At 36.7% G+C, this 17,060-nt stretch overlaps 1 protein-coding gene across 3 annotated transcripts in view; it reads right to left on the bottom strand.

The window, feature by feature from the left end:
* LOC135466769 (nuclear hormone receptor HR96-like) overlaps positions 1-17,060 on the bottom strand; it is a 62,368-nt gene that overhangs the window by 34,478 nt on the left and 10,830 nt on the right. For all 3 annotated transcript variants that reach the window (XM_064744436.1, XM_064744437.1, XM_064744439.1), the window contains exon 2: positions 5,036-5,101. In XM_064744436.1, coding sequence (XP_064600506.1) covers positions 5,036-5,101 — 66 coding nt within the window. The remainder of the gene's footprint in view (positions 1-5,035; positions 5,102-17,060) is intronic.

Here is a 17,060-nt window from a genome sequence, read left to right as displayed (position 1 = left end):
TGTAACTTGGATACATGATGAGCAATTTGAAACTTGGAGACATGGTGAGCAATTTGTAACTTGGATACATGATGAGCAATTTGAAACTTGGACACATGATGAGCAATTTGTACCTTGGACACATGATGAGCAATTTGTAACTTGGATACATATTAAGCAATTTGTAACCTGGACACATGACGAGCAATTTGTAACTTGACTACATGATGAGCAATTTGTAACTTGGACACATGGTGAGCAATTTGTAACTTGGATACATGATGAGCAATTTGTAACTTGGACACATGGTGAGCAATTTGTAACCTGGACACATGATGAGCAATTTGCAATTTGGACACATGATGAGCAATTTATAACTTCGATACATGATGAATAATTTGTAACTTGGACACATTTTGAGCAATTTGTAACTTGGACACATGGTGAGCAATTTGTAACCTGGACACATGATGAGCAATTTGTAACTTGGACACATGATGAGCAATTTGTAACTTGGACACATGATGAGCAATTTGCAATTTGGACACATGATGAGCAATTTGTAACTTCGATACATGATGAATAATTTGTATCTTGGACACATGATGAGCAATTTGCAACTTGGACACATGATGAGCAATCCGTAACTTGGATACATAATGAGCAACATGTAACTTGGGCACATGGTGAGCAATTTGTAACTTGGACATAATGAGCAATTTGTAACTTGGACACATGATGAGCAATTTGTAACTTGGACATAATGAGCAATTTGTAATTTGGACACATGATGAACAATTTGTAACTTGGACATAATGAGCAATTTGTAATTTGGACACATGATGAGCAATTTGTAACTTGGACATAATGAGCAACATGTAACTTGGACACATGGTGAGCAATTTGTAACTTGGACACATGATGAGCAATTTGTAACTTGGACACATGGTGAGCAATTTGTAACTTGGACACATGGTGAGCAATTTGTAACTTGGACACATGATGAGCAATTTGTAACTTGGACACATGATGAGCAATTTGTAACTTGGACACATGGTGAGCAATTTGTAACTTGGACATAATGAGTAATTTGTAACTTGGACACATGATGAGCAATTTGCAATTTGGACACATGATGAGCAATTTGTAACTTCGATACATGATGAATAATTTGTAACTTGGACACATGATGAGCAATTTGCAACTTGGACACATGATGAGCAATCCGTAACTTGGATACATAATGAGCAACATGTAACTTGGGCACATGATGAGCAATTTGTAACTTGGATACATGATGAACAATTTGTAACTTGGACATAATGAGCAATTTGTAATTTGGACACATGATGAGCAATTTGTAATTTGGACACATGATGAGCAATTTGTAACTTGGACACATGATGAGCAATTTGCAATTTGGACACATGATGAGCAATTTGTAACTTTGATACATGATGAATAATTTGTAACTTGGACACATGATGAGCAATTTGCAACTTGGACACATGATGAGCAATTTGCAACTTGGACACATGATGAGCAATTTGTAACTTGGATACATGATGAGCAATTTGAAACTTGGACACATGATGAGCAATTTGTAACTTGGACACATGATGAGCAATTTGTAACTTGGATACATAATAAGCAATTTGTAACTTGGACACATGATGAGCAATTTGTAACTTGACTACATAATGAGCAATTGGTAACTTGGAGACATGATGAGCAATTTGTAACTTGGATACATGATGAGCAATTTGAAACTTGGACACATGATGAGCAATTTGTAACTTGGACACATGATGAGCAATTTGTAACTTGGATACATAATAAGCAATTTGTAACTTGGACACATGATGAGCAATTTGTAACTTGACTACATAATGAGCAATTTGTAACTTGGAGACATGATGAGGAATTTGTAACTTGGACACATGGTGAGCAATTTGTAACTTGGACACATGATGAGCAATTTGTAACTTGGACACATGGTGAGCAATTTGTAACATGGACACATGATGAGCAATTTGCAATTTGGACACATGATGAGCAATTTATAACTTTGATACATGATGAATAATTTGTAACTTGGACACATGATGACCAATTTGTAACTTGGACACATGGCGAGCAATTTGTAACTTGGACACATGGTGAGCAATTTGTAACTTGGACACATGGTGAGCAATTTGTAACTTGGACACATGATGAGCAATTTGTAACTTGGACACATGGTGAGCAATATATAACTTGGACATAATGAGTAATTTGTAACTTGGACACATGATGAGCAATTTGCAATTTGGACACATGATGAGCAATTTGTAACTTCGATACATGATGAATAATTTGTAACTTGGACACATGATGAGCAATTTGCAACTTGGACACATGATGAGCAATCCGTAACTTGGATACATAATGAGCAACATGTAACTTGGGCACATGATCAGCAACATGTAACTTGGGACATAATGAGCAATTTGTAACTTGGACACATGATGAGCAATTTGTAACTTGGACATAATGAGCAATTTGTAATTTGGACACATGATGAACAATTTGTAACTTGGACATAATGAGCAATTTGTAATTTGGACACATGATGAGCAATTTGTAATTTGGACACATGATGAGCAATTTGTAACTTGGACACATGATGAGCAATTTGCAATTTGGACACATGATGAGCAATTTGTAACTTTGATACATGATGAATAATTTGTAACTTGGACACATGATGAGCAATTTGCAACTTGGACACATGATGAGCAATTTGCAACTTGGACACATGATGAGCAATTTGTAACTTGGACATAATGAGCAATTTGTAATTTGGACACATGATGAACAATTTGTAACTTGGACATAATAAGCAATTTGTAATTTGGATACATGATGAGCAATTTGTAACTTGGACATAATGAGCAATTTGTAATTTGTATACATGATGAGCAATTTGTAACTTGGACATAATGAGCAATTTGTAATTTGTATACATGATGAGCAATTTGTAACTCGGACACAAATTTATACCTACAGTATCTACATACATGGATTCATACAAGTTGATTTTATAAACTGATATTTACCAATATTTAGTTCACAAAACTGATTTTTAAAACTTAATTCTGTGACTTGAAACAAAAAATTCAATTTCAACAATTTTAGGAAAAATAAGTCAAACTAAAATCTACAAGGCAGCCTGTGAATCATATGTTTGTATCGCCACTGTATTGAAAACTGGAAATTAAACATCCACCTCATAGGCATCTTTCCCAGACTTAACTGCATGTCCATTGACATATTATCAGCAGCAGTTGTAATAATTATGGACTTCACTTACTGTTGAGAAATGTTCTCATGTGATATTGTGTAAAATGTGCAATCGAAACTCTCACAGGTGGTTTAGTATGTCGTACGTGACTGCTGCTATTTTCATTCTTGTTGATCCGGTTCTTATAGCAAAAGCAGATAACACAGACGCAGAAGATAAAAGAAAGTTAAACCTCAACAAGTGGATGACCCGCAAAAGTCCAAGGATGGAATTCACTTTATATTTTACTCAAAGTTAATATAATGCATATTAAGATAGACAAATAAATAAGGAAAGGTTTAAAATTAATGTTCGTTATAATTTAATATTATTAAAACTTTGTTTCCATTCTTGTTAGTGTTAATTTTCTTTCTTCTCAAAATCAGTCGATTAATTACCAGTATTTACATACAAGTAAAGCTGTAAAATGAATGTTGTAAAGTGGATGTTTACAGAAATTTATAGGTAACTACATAACAGGGCATAAAATTTACATTGCTTAGGAAAATAAATGTTAACTCAATTCAGACCCTAAATAGGCTGGTAAAATTTATTAACACTGAATTTGGCCACGTAAAATTTCGTTCCATAAAATTTGGTCTCCATGAACCTCTGATACAGTGGACATAGGGAAAATGGCAATTTGGTGATCATTGCATAAGATGAATGATGTTAACTGTCACCTCTGTTCCTCCATGTGCATGTATGTATCCACAATATTAAAATTAAAAGTACAAAAGCAAAACAACCAGAGTTGTATCCTGGACACATGAAATCATACCTTTGGTATTGTAAAACAGACCAATGTAAATCACTGTTAACCAGGCATAATTCAACCTTGCTAATCAGAGCAAGGGGGGTTTTGGTGACTCACAGAACTACAGCGGTGCTCAAAGATGCTGCAAACACTGGTATTATTGTCAACTCAAAAAAGTACATGTTCACTGTGTTCCCTCTGGTATTGTAATGAGAACTCCCTCTGATATTGTAATGAGAACTCCCTCTGGTATTGTAATGAGAACTCCCTCTGGTATTGTAATGAGAACTCCCTATGGTAATGAAGGTAATGAGAACTCCCTTTGGTAATTAAGGTAATGAGAACACCCTTAGATACAGTAATGAGAACTCTCTCTGGTACTTTAACATGTTTTATAAAAACTCCCTTTAGTATGGTAATGAGCACTCCCTCTGCTAAAATAATGAGAACTCCTTCTGATACGATAATGAGAACTCCCTATAGTATTTCATTTTGTTTCATTTACTCACCATAATCACAGATTTTTACACATATATACCACACCTTTCAAATGTGCATATATACTTTCAATGTTCAACGTTTCTGTGGAATTTATTTATTTATTTGAGTGATGTTTAAGCTGTACTCAAGAATATTTGACTTATACGATGGGGGTCAGCATTATGGTGGCAGGAAGCTGGGCAAAGCCCAGGGGAACCCGCAATCATCCGCAGATTGCTGGCAGAGCTTCCCACGTCAATAATAACAACAGACCAGTACAAACACTAATGCAACATAAAAATAATATTACAATAACACATGCAATGATGACTAACCTGTGCCAGCCAGTTTGACAGGCATTAAATAGATATGGTGCAATTACAGATTTTAATTAACTACTTCAAACGTGACAGAATTCATATATTTAATATTCCTGGGCAAAAGTTCATCATAATTTATGTATAGATCCAAGGATCAGAAAGAAAAGCTTAACTTACCGAAGACACACTTGGTGATGACATGCCCTTCTGACTGTCTCTGCTACTGGACAGCACATGCGCCATCTGGAGTAGAAAGCAGAGACAACCACTGAAGATTTGAATTGTAAATGTTGCTGCAAAGCACCTTCCCACCCAAGGCAGGGTTTATGATCGGATAAATCAACCAAATTCCTATGATGAATTCCAATGGCCATCGATGAACGAAACCAACAAACAAGTTCTGCAGAATTTCAAACATATATTGACGGAAACATCAAATCTTCACATAAGGTCATATAAGTGCAGTTGTACTAGGAGATGAACAGCTAAGTTAACCCACAGTTAAGCCATGGGGAGATAACATACAGAAATTCAGTTATCCTTGTTAAAGTGTATGCACACAATTACATACTACTGTAATTACATATACATGTAAATGTGGTACTGTATATACAGTATTGTATATATCCCAGGTAAAATCCAATATGGCATATGCAATGTAAGCACCTTTATTGTCTTTATACAGAGATGTTAATGGGAAGCCATTCTGATTCTATCTGCCAGTGATTTATATGTATGCAGGTCAAGTCACGGAACAGTGGTCATCCAATCAAAGTTTGGTATAATCGTGACAAACTTGGCAACGCAAGAACTACTTATGTACACAATGACAAATTCTGGGAATATGGGAAGACACAGGGTGGATCTTCTTGCAGTTCAAAGGGACTTTCTAAACTAGGATCAAAGTACCATGATAACATAGGCTTGCACCTTTTGATTAGCTTCACATTTCCACTCAATAGTACATCAATCCATAGCCACAGAACAGTGTAGTGATATCGAATGCTCTGAGCACCTAATCACACTTCAATAATTAATAGAAAATTAAAATAGTAACTATGGTTAGTTAGTATGATACACACACAGTCAAAAAGGTATTTCAGTGCTGTTGTACACATGTAATAAACCTACTTTGTTAGGAAGCACTTGATGACCTGTTTGAATGTTCCCGCTATCCGAAGGACCGTGCAACTCTTACAAATAATTTTCCTACGCCAAGTTATACAAGTAGTACCTAACTTTATCTGCACGAAATACAAGGAAATATGCTCAGACAATAACAACCAAAATTACATTATGTTGTTGAGCATAAACAAGAACATTACAACAAAGCAAAATGTCAAACGATGGCTAAAATACTTTACAGGTCTAGTCACATGACTAGCAGGGTTGGCACAGGAAAACATGGCCGCTGCAACATTTAAAAAAGGTCTTACATGGATTACTGGTACTCAGGGGCAAATGCAGGTGTTAATACGTGTATCACAGGATTATTTCGGTTTCAGGTAAGTTCAGTAAGCTATGCAGTAAATTCCTTGCCGATACAGAAGCTATAAAAAGGCAAAAGGTAAGGAAAAGTACACCATAATAAACACATGTTCAGTACAGGCGATGTCAACATTGGCATTGAAATAGCTACGCATACATGCACTTAGGTACATTTGTGGTTTACAACAGCAATATAAAAATACATTTCACCATCTCATCCCAACATAAAATTATACTTTACAGAGTGAAACATGGACAGTATTTGCTAGACAACCAGATGCCCCACAAATATGCATGATTTCATCAAGAAGAAACTGGTTGTTCCTAGAGGTCAACACAATGTCTCTATCTTGCTTTTCCTGGAGTTCAGTACAATGCTTGTGTCTTGTTATTCCTTGAGGTCAACACAAAGTCTGTGTCTTGTTATTCCTTGAGGTCAACACAATGTCTGTGTCTTGTTATTCCTTGAGGTCAATGCAATGTACGTCTTGTTATTCCTGGAGGTCAGCACAATGTCGTTGTCTTCCTATTCCTGGAGCTCAATACAATATCTGTCTTGTTATTCATGAAGGCCAATACAATGTCTGTGTCTTGTTATGCCTGGAGGTCAATACATATTCCTCAGTATGCAATGTCTGTCTTGTTATTCCTGGAGGTCAAAACAATGTCTTTGTCTTGCTATTACTGGAGGTCAATACAATGTCTTTGTCTTATTTTTCCTTAAAGTCAATACAATGTCTGTGTCTTGCTATTCCCAGAGGTCAATACAATGTTTGTGTCTTGTTATTCCTGGAGGTCAATACAATGTCATTGTCTTGTTATTCCCGGAGGTCAGTACAATATATCTCTATTGTTATTTCTGGAGGTCAAATACAATGTCTATGTCTTGTTATTTCTCATGTCAATGCAATGTCTGCCTTGTTATTCCTGAAGGTCAATACAATGTCTGTGTCTTGTTATTCGTGGAGGTCACTACAATGTATCAGTCTTACTATTACTGGATGTCAATACAATGTCTTACTTCTGGAGGTGAATACAATATCTGTATCTTGTTATTCCTGGAGGTCAATATACGGTACGTCTTGTTATTCCTGGAGGTCAGTACAATGTCTTTGTCTTGCTATTACTGGAGGTCAATGCCATGTCTTAGTATTGCTATTCCCAGAGGTCAATACAATGTTTGTGTCTTGTTATTCCTCAGGTCAATGCAATGTCTGTCTTGTTATCCCTTTAGGTCAACATAGTGTCTGTGTATAGTTATTCCTGGAGGTCACTACAATGTGTCTTGCTGTTCCCGAAGGTCAATACAATGTTTGTGTCTTGCTATTCCTGGAGGTCAATACAATATCCATTCTAGACCTAGTCAGGTCAGTAAACCTACACTGTGCATACAGACACACATGTACGTGTTACACATGTACCCCACATGTACACTGATATCACGGTTTACAACAAGTCAAAAGCTTTGCAATTATGATCTGGAGAAAATATGACAATTGCTGAATAACCTTGTTTTTAAATACATCTGTACATATTACAACAGGAAAAATCATATTACATACATACATGCACACATATTATATAAAAGAAATCAGTGAAAGTGATGTGTGCCCCTTCAGATTGGCACTGAAAAAAGACCATCCTACACGTAAGACATTAAGTAAGATGATAGGATCACAAGATATGGAGAGCAAGGCTGAGAAAGTGAACACAGCATGTTTCTTCATAATATTTGTCAGGGATCCCAAGACGCCAAAGACAGATGCTAATAACTTGTATATCCATGTAAAGTCACATGACTGAGGCTGACATGTTGGGAAATTTGATTTTTATATTTATATGGGATATCTGATATATTTACATGTACCTGGGATAATCTACAGGTGTTTTTTTTGATGGGTGTATATATTAGATAGGTATAGATGTCATTTGGAAAGTGGATATATTACTCAAGGATATTGAAGTTTTGTACACTGTAGCATTGAGCTTTAAGGGGTGAAATCCAGTTTTGTCTGATGATTGTCTCATAAAGCCATCACTAAATCACTACATGTAATCTGCCATCAGTTCTACAGGCATGTTGCTAACTGCACTTTCTCCAGACACCACAGCACAGATGGCATCAGAACACATGTTGTACATCGGGTAAGTTGAACATGTACAGTATTATTATGCGCTTAACTGGGACTCACGTTACTGTATACAACGGAGGTATGAAGTGTACAGCATGCACATGGATATATTATACTAGCCCACTCCACACTGTACATAACAAGCTAGCTACAGTGTATATAAAACTGCAAAAAAAAAGGAAAAAGAAAAAACCTACACAAACAAGTACATGTACACATGTAAGCCTAATAGAAAACTGTACCTGACCTAAAATTTCACCCCAAAAAGTACATTTTTTCATGTCATAAAATAATACTTTTTGGTGCTGAAACTTACATTTTTCCATAGAATATCCTCCTTCATTCCAAACAAACCTCAAAACACCTATCTAAAGTAAATAGAAACTCAATCAGGAAAAACAAGTATCTTATTTATGGACAGAATTTTAGGTGATTTAGGGCACCTGTAATGTTGCTGTAACTAACAACATCAAGTCTGCTGTAGGTGTTTAAAAATTTACCTGCTCATCTACTAATAAATGTATATTAGTCCTTTAGATTTACCAAATAAAACAAGTGTACATAAAGCTGATAGTTGCTCAACGAGCTACACAAAAGGTTCAAATCCCAGTAGAGGTTTTTTTTCTGTGCCATCACAGTTCATGTGTAATTCATATGGGTTTCCTGAGCACACCAATAATTGTGACATAATGAATGATAGAAGAAAAGGGTTCATAGCTTTGGACTGTTTTGATACAAGCGGGAAGCAGTGACTTCCCCACTATGCATTCTGTCAGCTCAACACCTTATCAGCCATACAACTGTACTCATGTAACAAGGCACCTTGTGATAAGTCAGAGAGCTTCTAATCTTGGCTGATATTTAAAAACAATTTCAAATTTTCTAAACGTTGTTTATATTTGGTCTCCATTGTGTGATGCTGATATCACTTGACACTAGTACTAGATATTTCTGCATTAAACCATGTATTTCCACTTCATCAGAAAGCTTTCAGTTGATGTTCAAGCATCAGCTATTAATATAGCTATGGCACTTATCTCCATCATGAAAGCTTCCACGTGCATTCCCAATTATCCATCATGAAAGCTTCCACATGCATTCCCAATTATCCATCATGAAAGCTTCCACATGCATTCCCAATTATCCATCATGAAAGCTTCCACATGCATTCCCAATTATCCATCATGAAAGCTTCCATGTACATTCCCAATTATCCATCATGAAAGCTGAAATCATTATCTTTGGGTAAAATAATCATGGAATATCTGTATACATACACATTTCCATCTGTCCATTACAACCACAAGGACATGTACCACATGCTGGAAAATGCACAGTGAAGGTTATATCTACCATAACTATTTCTGAAGTGAAGCATGGAAATGATAACCAGCAAGATACAAGGAATTTATGAAGCAATTTTTTTTAGCTGAAACAGACTCGTATAAGAGCATGACGAAGTACATGACATGTTGTATAAAACCTTGTTTCACTGTTACACAATTTGTAGAAATGTAAAACTTCACTGTGTATCTATTATGATGTCAAACCGCAAAGCTCAGATCAGACCATCATAAAACAATATGTTTCCCTTCTGGGCGTCATGGTGTCTGGGTGTGAAATGTTAAAATGTAATAACAACAGTGATATCTAACTGAATGAAATATCACTGACTTTAGTAGTCACGAAAACAATAATTCAACAATTGCCTGATTAAACTTACATGTTTAAGCAATTAACATACTGACACCATTCTTCCTGACTGCCGAGATTTCACAGTCAACACCTTTTCAGTCTACACTATTCATCATTCTCATCGTGATTAAAGGCTCAATCATTACAGTTAGATCCACAAATACACCTGCTCCTCATTCCAGGAGGAAAATTTAACTGTATGAGACCAGTAGATATATGATATGATATTGTGAATTGTCCTTTGCATTTACACCCTGTTACATCAATCTAGAGCCTTCCCTTGGAGGTCACATAAAGCCCTGTATATACAAGGGCTTACATTGAAAGTGTTTGTGGTCAAATGCAACAGGATATTCCATCGCCAGTCACTGAGCTCTGTAGATTTACTGCATGCGTTTAACTTTGAGCCCGGCGATTATCTCTTCACAGAAAAGTATCATGTTTTATTTCACCATAATGAAATATTAGGATTGAAAGATTAACAACACAACCACAAATAAATCACAAAGAAAACATGGATGTCAGGCCCCTTTCAGGTGTGAAATTTTTGGTCATGTCTGTTGGGGGTATATCAGCACATCTATAGAGTATACTACAGACGTAACTGTAGATAAATAGATGTAGAGATAACTGGCTGTGTAAACCTAAAATTAGCATTCCCAATATGACTGAACTAGCACTGAAACAAATATGTATTTATAATCAAATTCACTGATTTATTTATAAATTTCACTCGTTTGAAAACTTCACTAAGAAATTTTAACTTTGGCAGCCAGTCTTAAGACTAGAAGAAATCAGAGACATGAGTGCCTGAGATAAACCACCGATCTTTGGCAAATTACTGAAGAAGTTCATGTTTTCCCACATGTGATGAACAAATATGCACAACATATTGGTAGATAATAAGTGGACTGTATAAACGGCCACATCAACAAATTCTCCACCCAAGGCTAGGTGTGAGAACACAGCAATCAATAAATTCTCCACCCAAGGCTGAGTGTGAGAACACAGCAATTAATAAATTCTCCACCCAAGGCTTGGTGTGAGAACACAGCAATCAACAAATTCTCCACCCAAGGCTGGGTGTGAGAACACAGCAATCAATCAATTCTCCACCCAAGGCTGGTTGTAAGAACACAGCAATCAACAAATTCTCCACCCAAGGCTGGGTGTGAGAACACAGCAATCAATAAATTCTCCACCCAAGGCTGAGTGTGAGAACACAGCAATTAACGTGCCTCCTTGTTGCAGGACGGATTTCCACCACTCTTTTATTTAGTGCTGCTTCACTGAGACGACTTACCGAAGGCCGCCCCGCCTGAGCCATTATACTGATACAGGTCAAACCAGTCGTTGCACTATCCCCTTCATGCTGAACGCCAAGCGAGGAAGTTACAACTTCCTCTTTTAAAGTCTTAGGTGTGACTCGATCAAGGATTGATCCTGGATCTACCAGTCCCAAAGCAGACGCTCTACCAACAGTACTATCCGGGCCAGTCTGAGTGTGAGAACAGGGGAATCAACACATTCCCACCCAAGGCTGGGTGTGAGAACACAGGAATCAATAAATTCTCCACCCAAGGCTGGTTGTAAGAACACAGCAATCAATAAATTCTTCACCCAAGGCTGAGTGTGAGAACAAGGGAACCAGCAAATTCTCCACCCAAGGCTGGGTGTGAGAACACAGCAATCAATAAATTCTCCACCCAAGGCTGGGTGTGAGAACACAGCAATCAATCAATTCTCCACCCAAGGCTGGTTGTAAGAACACAGCAATCAATCAATTCTCCACCCAAGGCTGGGTGTGAGAACACAGCAATTAATAAATTATCCACCCAAGGCTGGGTGTGAGAACACAGCAATCAACACATTCCCACCCAAGGCTGGGTGTGAGAACACAGCAATCAATCAATTCTCCACCCAAGGCTGGTTGTAAGAACACAGCAATCAATAAATTCTCCACCCAAGGCTGGGTGTGAGAACACAGCAATCAACAAATTCTCCACCCAAGGCTGGGTGTGAGAACACAGCAATCAATAAATTCTCCACCCAAGGCTGAGTGTGAGAGCAAGGGAATCAGCAAATTCTCCACCCAAGGCAGGGTGTGAGGGGGTAGCAACAAACTCCCCATTCAAGGGAGGGTGCATAAAATTGTCAAGAGAAACTATAGATCATGATGTATTGAGTGTAAATACCCCAATTTTGAAACCAGCTGGAGGCCAGCAGGTGTTCACAGGCTCACATGCTGCAAGGCCATATGTACAGAGTGTACATGTAAACAGGTTTATTTCAGTGAGTGAAATAGGACATTACAAAACTATTCCAGTCCGATGAATTCAACCTTGCTTCTGGCGTGTAACAGCTGTAATTAACAAATTCATCATCATGATATTAACATCCACTTAACGTCAGCCGGCACAGAGATGTGGATCTGTAGATATCAAACGTTTTTTCGTCTTCTGAGTACACATCTACTAAAACTATATTCTTTCGGTTGATTTTGTCAATCAAATTCTAGTCAATTCTCCGCCACACTGACAAGACTAAGGCACAATGACAAGACTAAGGCACACTAACCATTCAGGATGTAGTCTTTGGGTTCAGAATGCATGAGGGCAACATCGATGTATATATGCTTATACAGACACACTTCCTTGTTACAAAACTGAACAAGAGGGCAACATCCATGTATATATGCTTATACAGACACACTTCCTTGTTACAAAACTGAACAAGAGGGCAACATCCATGTATATATGCTTATACAGACACACTTCCTTGTTACAAAACTGAACAAGATCACCAAAGAATGCAAACTTTTCAGATGGCTTCTGTTTCTCTCAACCCACATGAATACAAATGTTCAGTGTGAAATAAGTAGCCAAAAATGTACAATTAACTCTTAAGGTCACAAGTAAAAGTAGTTGCTACATCATGTATAACTAAGATACCAGTACTGAAAGATGTAGGCAGGACAATGGTTAAAATAGCACTTTAAATCAAATGGGAAACCGTCCTTAATTATACATGAATATCCACACATAATACAATGTGTAGCCAAACGTGTTTACTTATATTAAATGAAAAATATATGGGTAAAAATTTACCAGTCAAAGAAATTTGATGTACCTGATATTAGTATATACATCTGTAGTGATCTGTTTGAAAACATCAGTCAAGCTGGCAAATAATTCAACAATTTTCACTTTTTGAATTCCAAATGATGCTTAGGAGCAATTCGCTACTTTTTGTTGACACTGCTGACATCATTTTATTCCCAATATACTTGCGGGCAGGAACATGACACACAAAGGAACATTGATTAACCAAGTCAGCTGCCAGACACAGGATATAGCATGGATAATACCAGAACTCTATTAACACACTCCTGATAAAATCCACGTGCCAGCTGATGGTTTCCAAAAGTTGGACGCATAAAAACGGAAATACCAGACATTTGAACGATTCTCTTTTTTTTTTCAAATGTGTTTGTCAAGTACAATCATCGATGTTGTAAGCTCTGTGTACAAAATTCACCAACACAAACAGGTGTTAGGTGGTTCACCAATCGGACATAAGACAGAAGACAAAACAATTACATGAGAACTATTACACTCAATCACAATGCTATACTGTTCACAAAATTGTAAAGCTCCTTTTTGAAAACAAAACAGACTATGATGTAAAGAAGTTGTCACAGTATAAATACTCTGCACATCATTATAGTGTATGTCTTATAATAATAATTTGATAAATCTTAAAATATTGACGCTGGTCATAAAGTATTGGTATGCTTTGAACAGCCTCCTGCAAGTAACTAGACTGTGAAAATTCTGCTTGAACAAGATCAACTGTGCTAAGGACATGTACAATAATATTGATCTGTTCTGGATTATGAACTGTTTCAAAGTGTATAAATACACTTTTGTTCATTTAATTGAAAATCTACGTAGATTGATCTGAGAAAGCATCTTGTGCCATTAAAGAGGATCAATAAGCAGAATACACATGGCTGCGTTCTTATGCAAGTTTGTGGTTTATATTAACTGGAACATCTTGATAGCTACATGTACAGGTTAGACAGTCCTATTGGCTTGCTATGTAAGCATGAAGAGACACGTCGAGCACTGATCAATAGTGAAGGCCATTCCTTGAGAAACACAGGTATGTGTCTATAGGTAGGGGCTATATGTGTGGCAGCTGCACAACGAGAAAATGCTTCTCAGTCATATCACTTTCACATACATGTATGAACCCCATCTTGGACTAAGCTTATCTCTTCAAAAAATCAATGCTCAAATTTGCTACAGCTGTCCTGTACATTTCCTTTCATCTTCTTTTTATAATCACAGATGTCACAAAATCATTTCAAACATAAAAATTCTGATTATTAAATGTGAAAGACTTAAAGTTACTTTAATGTAATTTACAATTCAAAATGTGGTTTTGCTGACATGAAAGAAATGTTTACACATCATACCAGGACAGCTTGGACATGATTTCAGGTGCAGATTTTAAGTACTATCAGATTATACCATCAACAATTCTAGTACGGTATATTAAAAATTATATATTGTGATTTCATAATTATATGTCCCACAATATGCTTATAATATGAAAAGTATAAGTTCAAAAAAACATTAAAGAAACCCATTCCACACCAGGCTGTTTTCACCAACGTAAGCCATCTTACATGTAGCAATGTGCCAGCCAACCTATGACCTCGTACTGAGCTTTGGGAAACTACACACACCGTCAATCTTCATTTTGATCACAGCATGTATGACGTAGCTTATTTTTGGGTCAGTCTGTTTATATTATTTTTTGTGGCAACTGATTGGTTTAAATATTCAATAGTTGTGTCATACATTACTCTGGTATCCATGTGCACTGGGTGCAAGATGAACTGATTTTAATAGCTACACAAGAGAATCAATGAATTGAAGTTTGCTGTATCTTATCATATAGGCCTACTAGATCATCAAAAGAAATATATCTTAACAGCGGCTACATTTGCAATGTGCACGTATGCATGTAATGCAACAATGTTGGGCAATACAAAATACAGATTTTAGGGATATATATTCACCTTGCTGTCATGAGTGGAAATGAACAGACTGACCATATTTGTATTAAGGTTAGCCCAAGAAGCTGAATGTCTTAGGGCACACAGTTCTGAGATAGTCGATTTCAATCAATCAGTACTTGGAGACGCTGAACAAAAACACGCCCATCCACTTCACCTCAGAACAAAAACACGCCCATCCTCTTCACCTCAGAACAAAGAAAAAAAACTATTGTAAAATTAGTATGCAATTAGATAATTAGTTACTCTATTTTTGCCTTGAGTAAGATATGTCTGGCAGCATTTCCCTCAGCTTAACAAAGATCAATTTAATGCATAGCTGTATTTCTCCTAAAGTTTGGACACTAAAAATGCACTTTCAGAACAGCATAAAGGCTTTTAAATAATACTTTCAATGTCAACACTAACTTTTTCTGACAAAAAATTAATCAAACTTCACAAAAAGGTCTTATGTGATCCTATAAAGTGGATTAATCAATCAAAATCAAACAAAATGTGTCACTTGGAGAACATTAAACTTTAAGTGAAATACACCGAGTCAGACCCAATCTAAATTTGCAGCCGCCAGTCATAGCTTCACATGCATGTACAGTCAGACATTTTACCCTATGTCTCCAAAATTTCTGCATGTCTAATAGCAACTTCAAATGCAATTTATCTTGTTTAATCATCGATTAAATTCATGACTTACATGAGTCTCATGTGGATTTGCAAACATCAGAGAATCTAATTGTTTTTGTATAGCAACAGAAATGCCTTCAAAATATGCTTAGAACACCCAATAAACCTGCATACGAAAAGGTAGCTAGAGCAAACTGGGTAGGCATATCTCAAACATTCGGTTATAGTGTATAGCGTTCAAAATGCCAAACACCCTAATTCCTCAACCTTTTAGTATATGAAAGACCAACTTTCAGTGCAATTTATGCACCTTTTTAATTTGATTTTGGAGACTACATAGGCTGAGTTGGCCAGTTTCAGGGCTTCCCAGGAAATATAACTATATCAGTCTAGTGAATGGTGCCTTCAAAATATGAGTAAACAACTTGCAAACGTGCGAAAAATATGAGGAATTGCAGTAGATAGTCCACTGCCTTAAGAATGTGTTTTCATCCACTGCCTTAAGAATGTGGTTTCATTAAAAACGATGAGACTACATTTCAGGTTTTATTCTCTCTGACAATGAAGAGGAGATTATAATAACAGACCATAGCTAAACACAGTTATTACCGGAGTGATACGGGTGAGCATGAATGACATTCCGATGGCTTCAGGTCGTATCAGCATTATTACAGCTATATCGTGGTGAGAACTAGTTAGAACCTGGATTGGAACGTGTGCGAGTACATATGTGTTATAGGCTGCTAAAAAAAGTTTCACAACATAAAAGATTTTTTTATCATTCATTGAATTCACTGTCTGTTTTAGCCAAGTTACACAGGAGACATCAGAATGTCAGTAAATCATAAAATGATCACCAGAAGCTCCTCAATCAACAACACCAGGTCACTGAAAGAGAACATTCAGAGCAGCATGTGGTGTCACCAACATGTGGCGTCACCAACATGTGGTGTCACCGACATGTGGTGTCACCAACATGTGCAACCTATGCACTTCTTTTGGGGGAGAATACATGTATATAAATAGAACAGATAAGAACCAGGAAATATGGTAAATGTAAAGTGAATGTAACACAATTAAGTTATTTAAGTAATAATTACTTTCTGGTATCTGAACAAAGAGAAAACCAAAATGTAATAACAGGTTGAGTAGTCTATTCATGTTCTGGCACAGGTGCTGA

Source organism: Liolophura sinensis, chromosome 6, assembly GCF_032854445.1.
Source record: "Liolophura sinensis isolate JHLJ2023 chromosome 6, CUHK_Ljap_v2, whole genome shotgun sequence".
NCBI lineage: Eukaryota > Metazoa > Mollusca > Polyplacophora > Chitonida > Chitonidae > Liolophura > Liolophura sinensis.
Note: the sequence above shows the minus strand (reverse complement) of the source record. Positions and strands in the feature narration are given on the sequence as shown.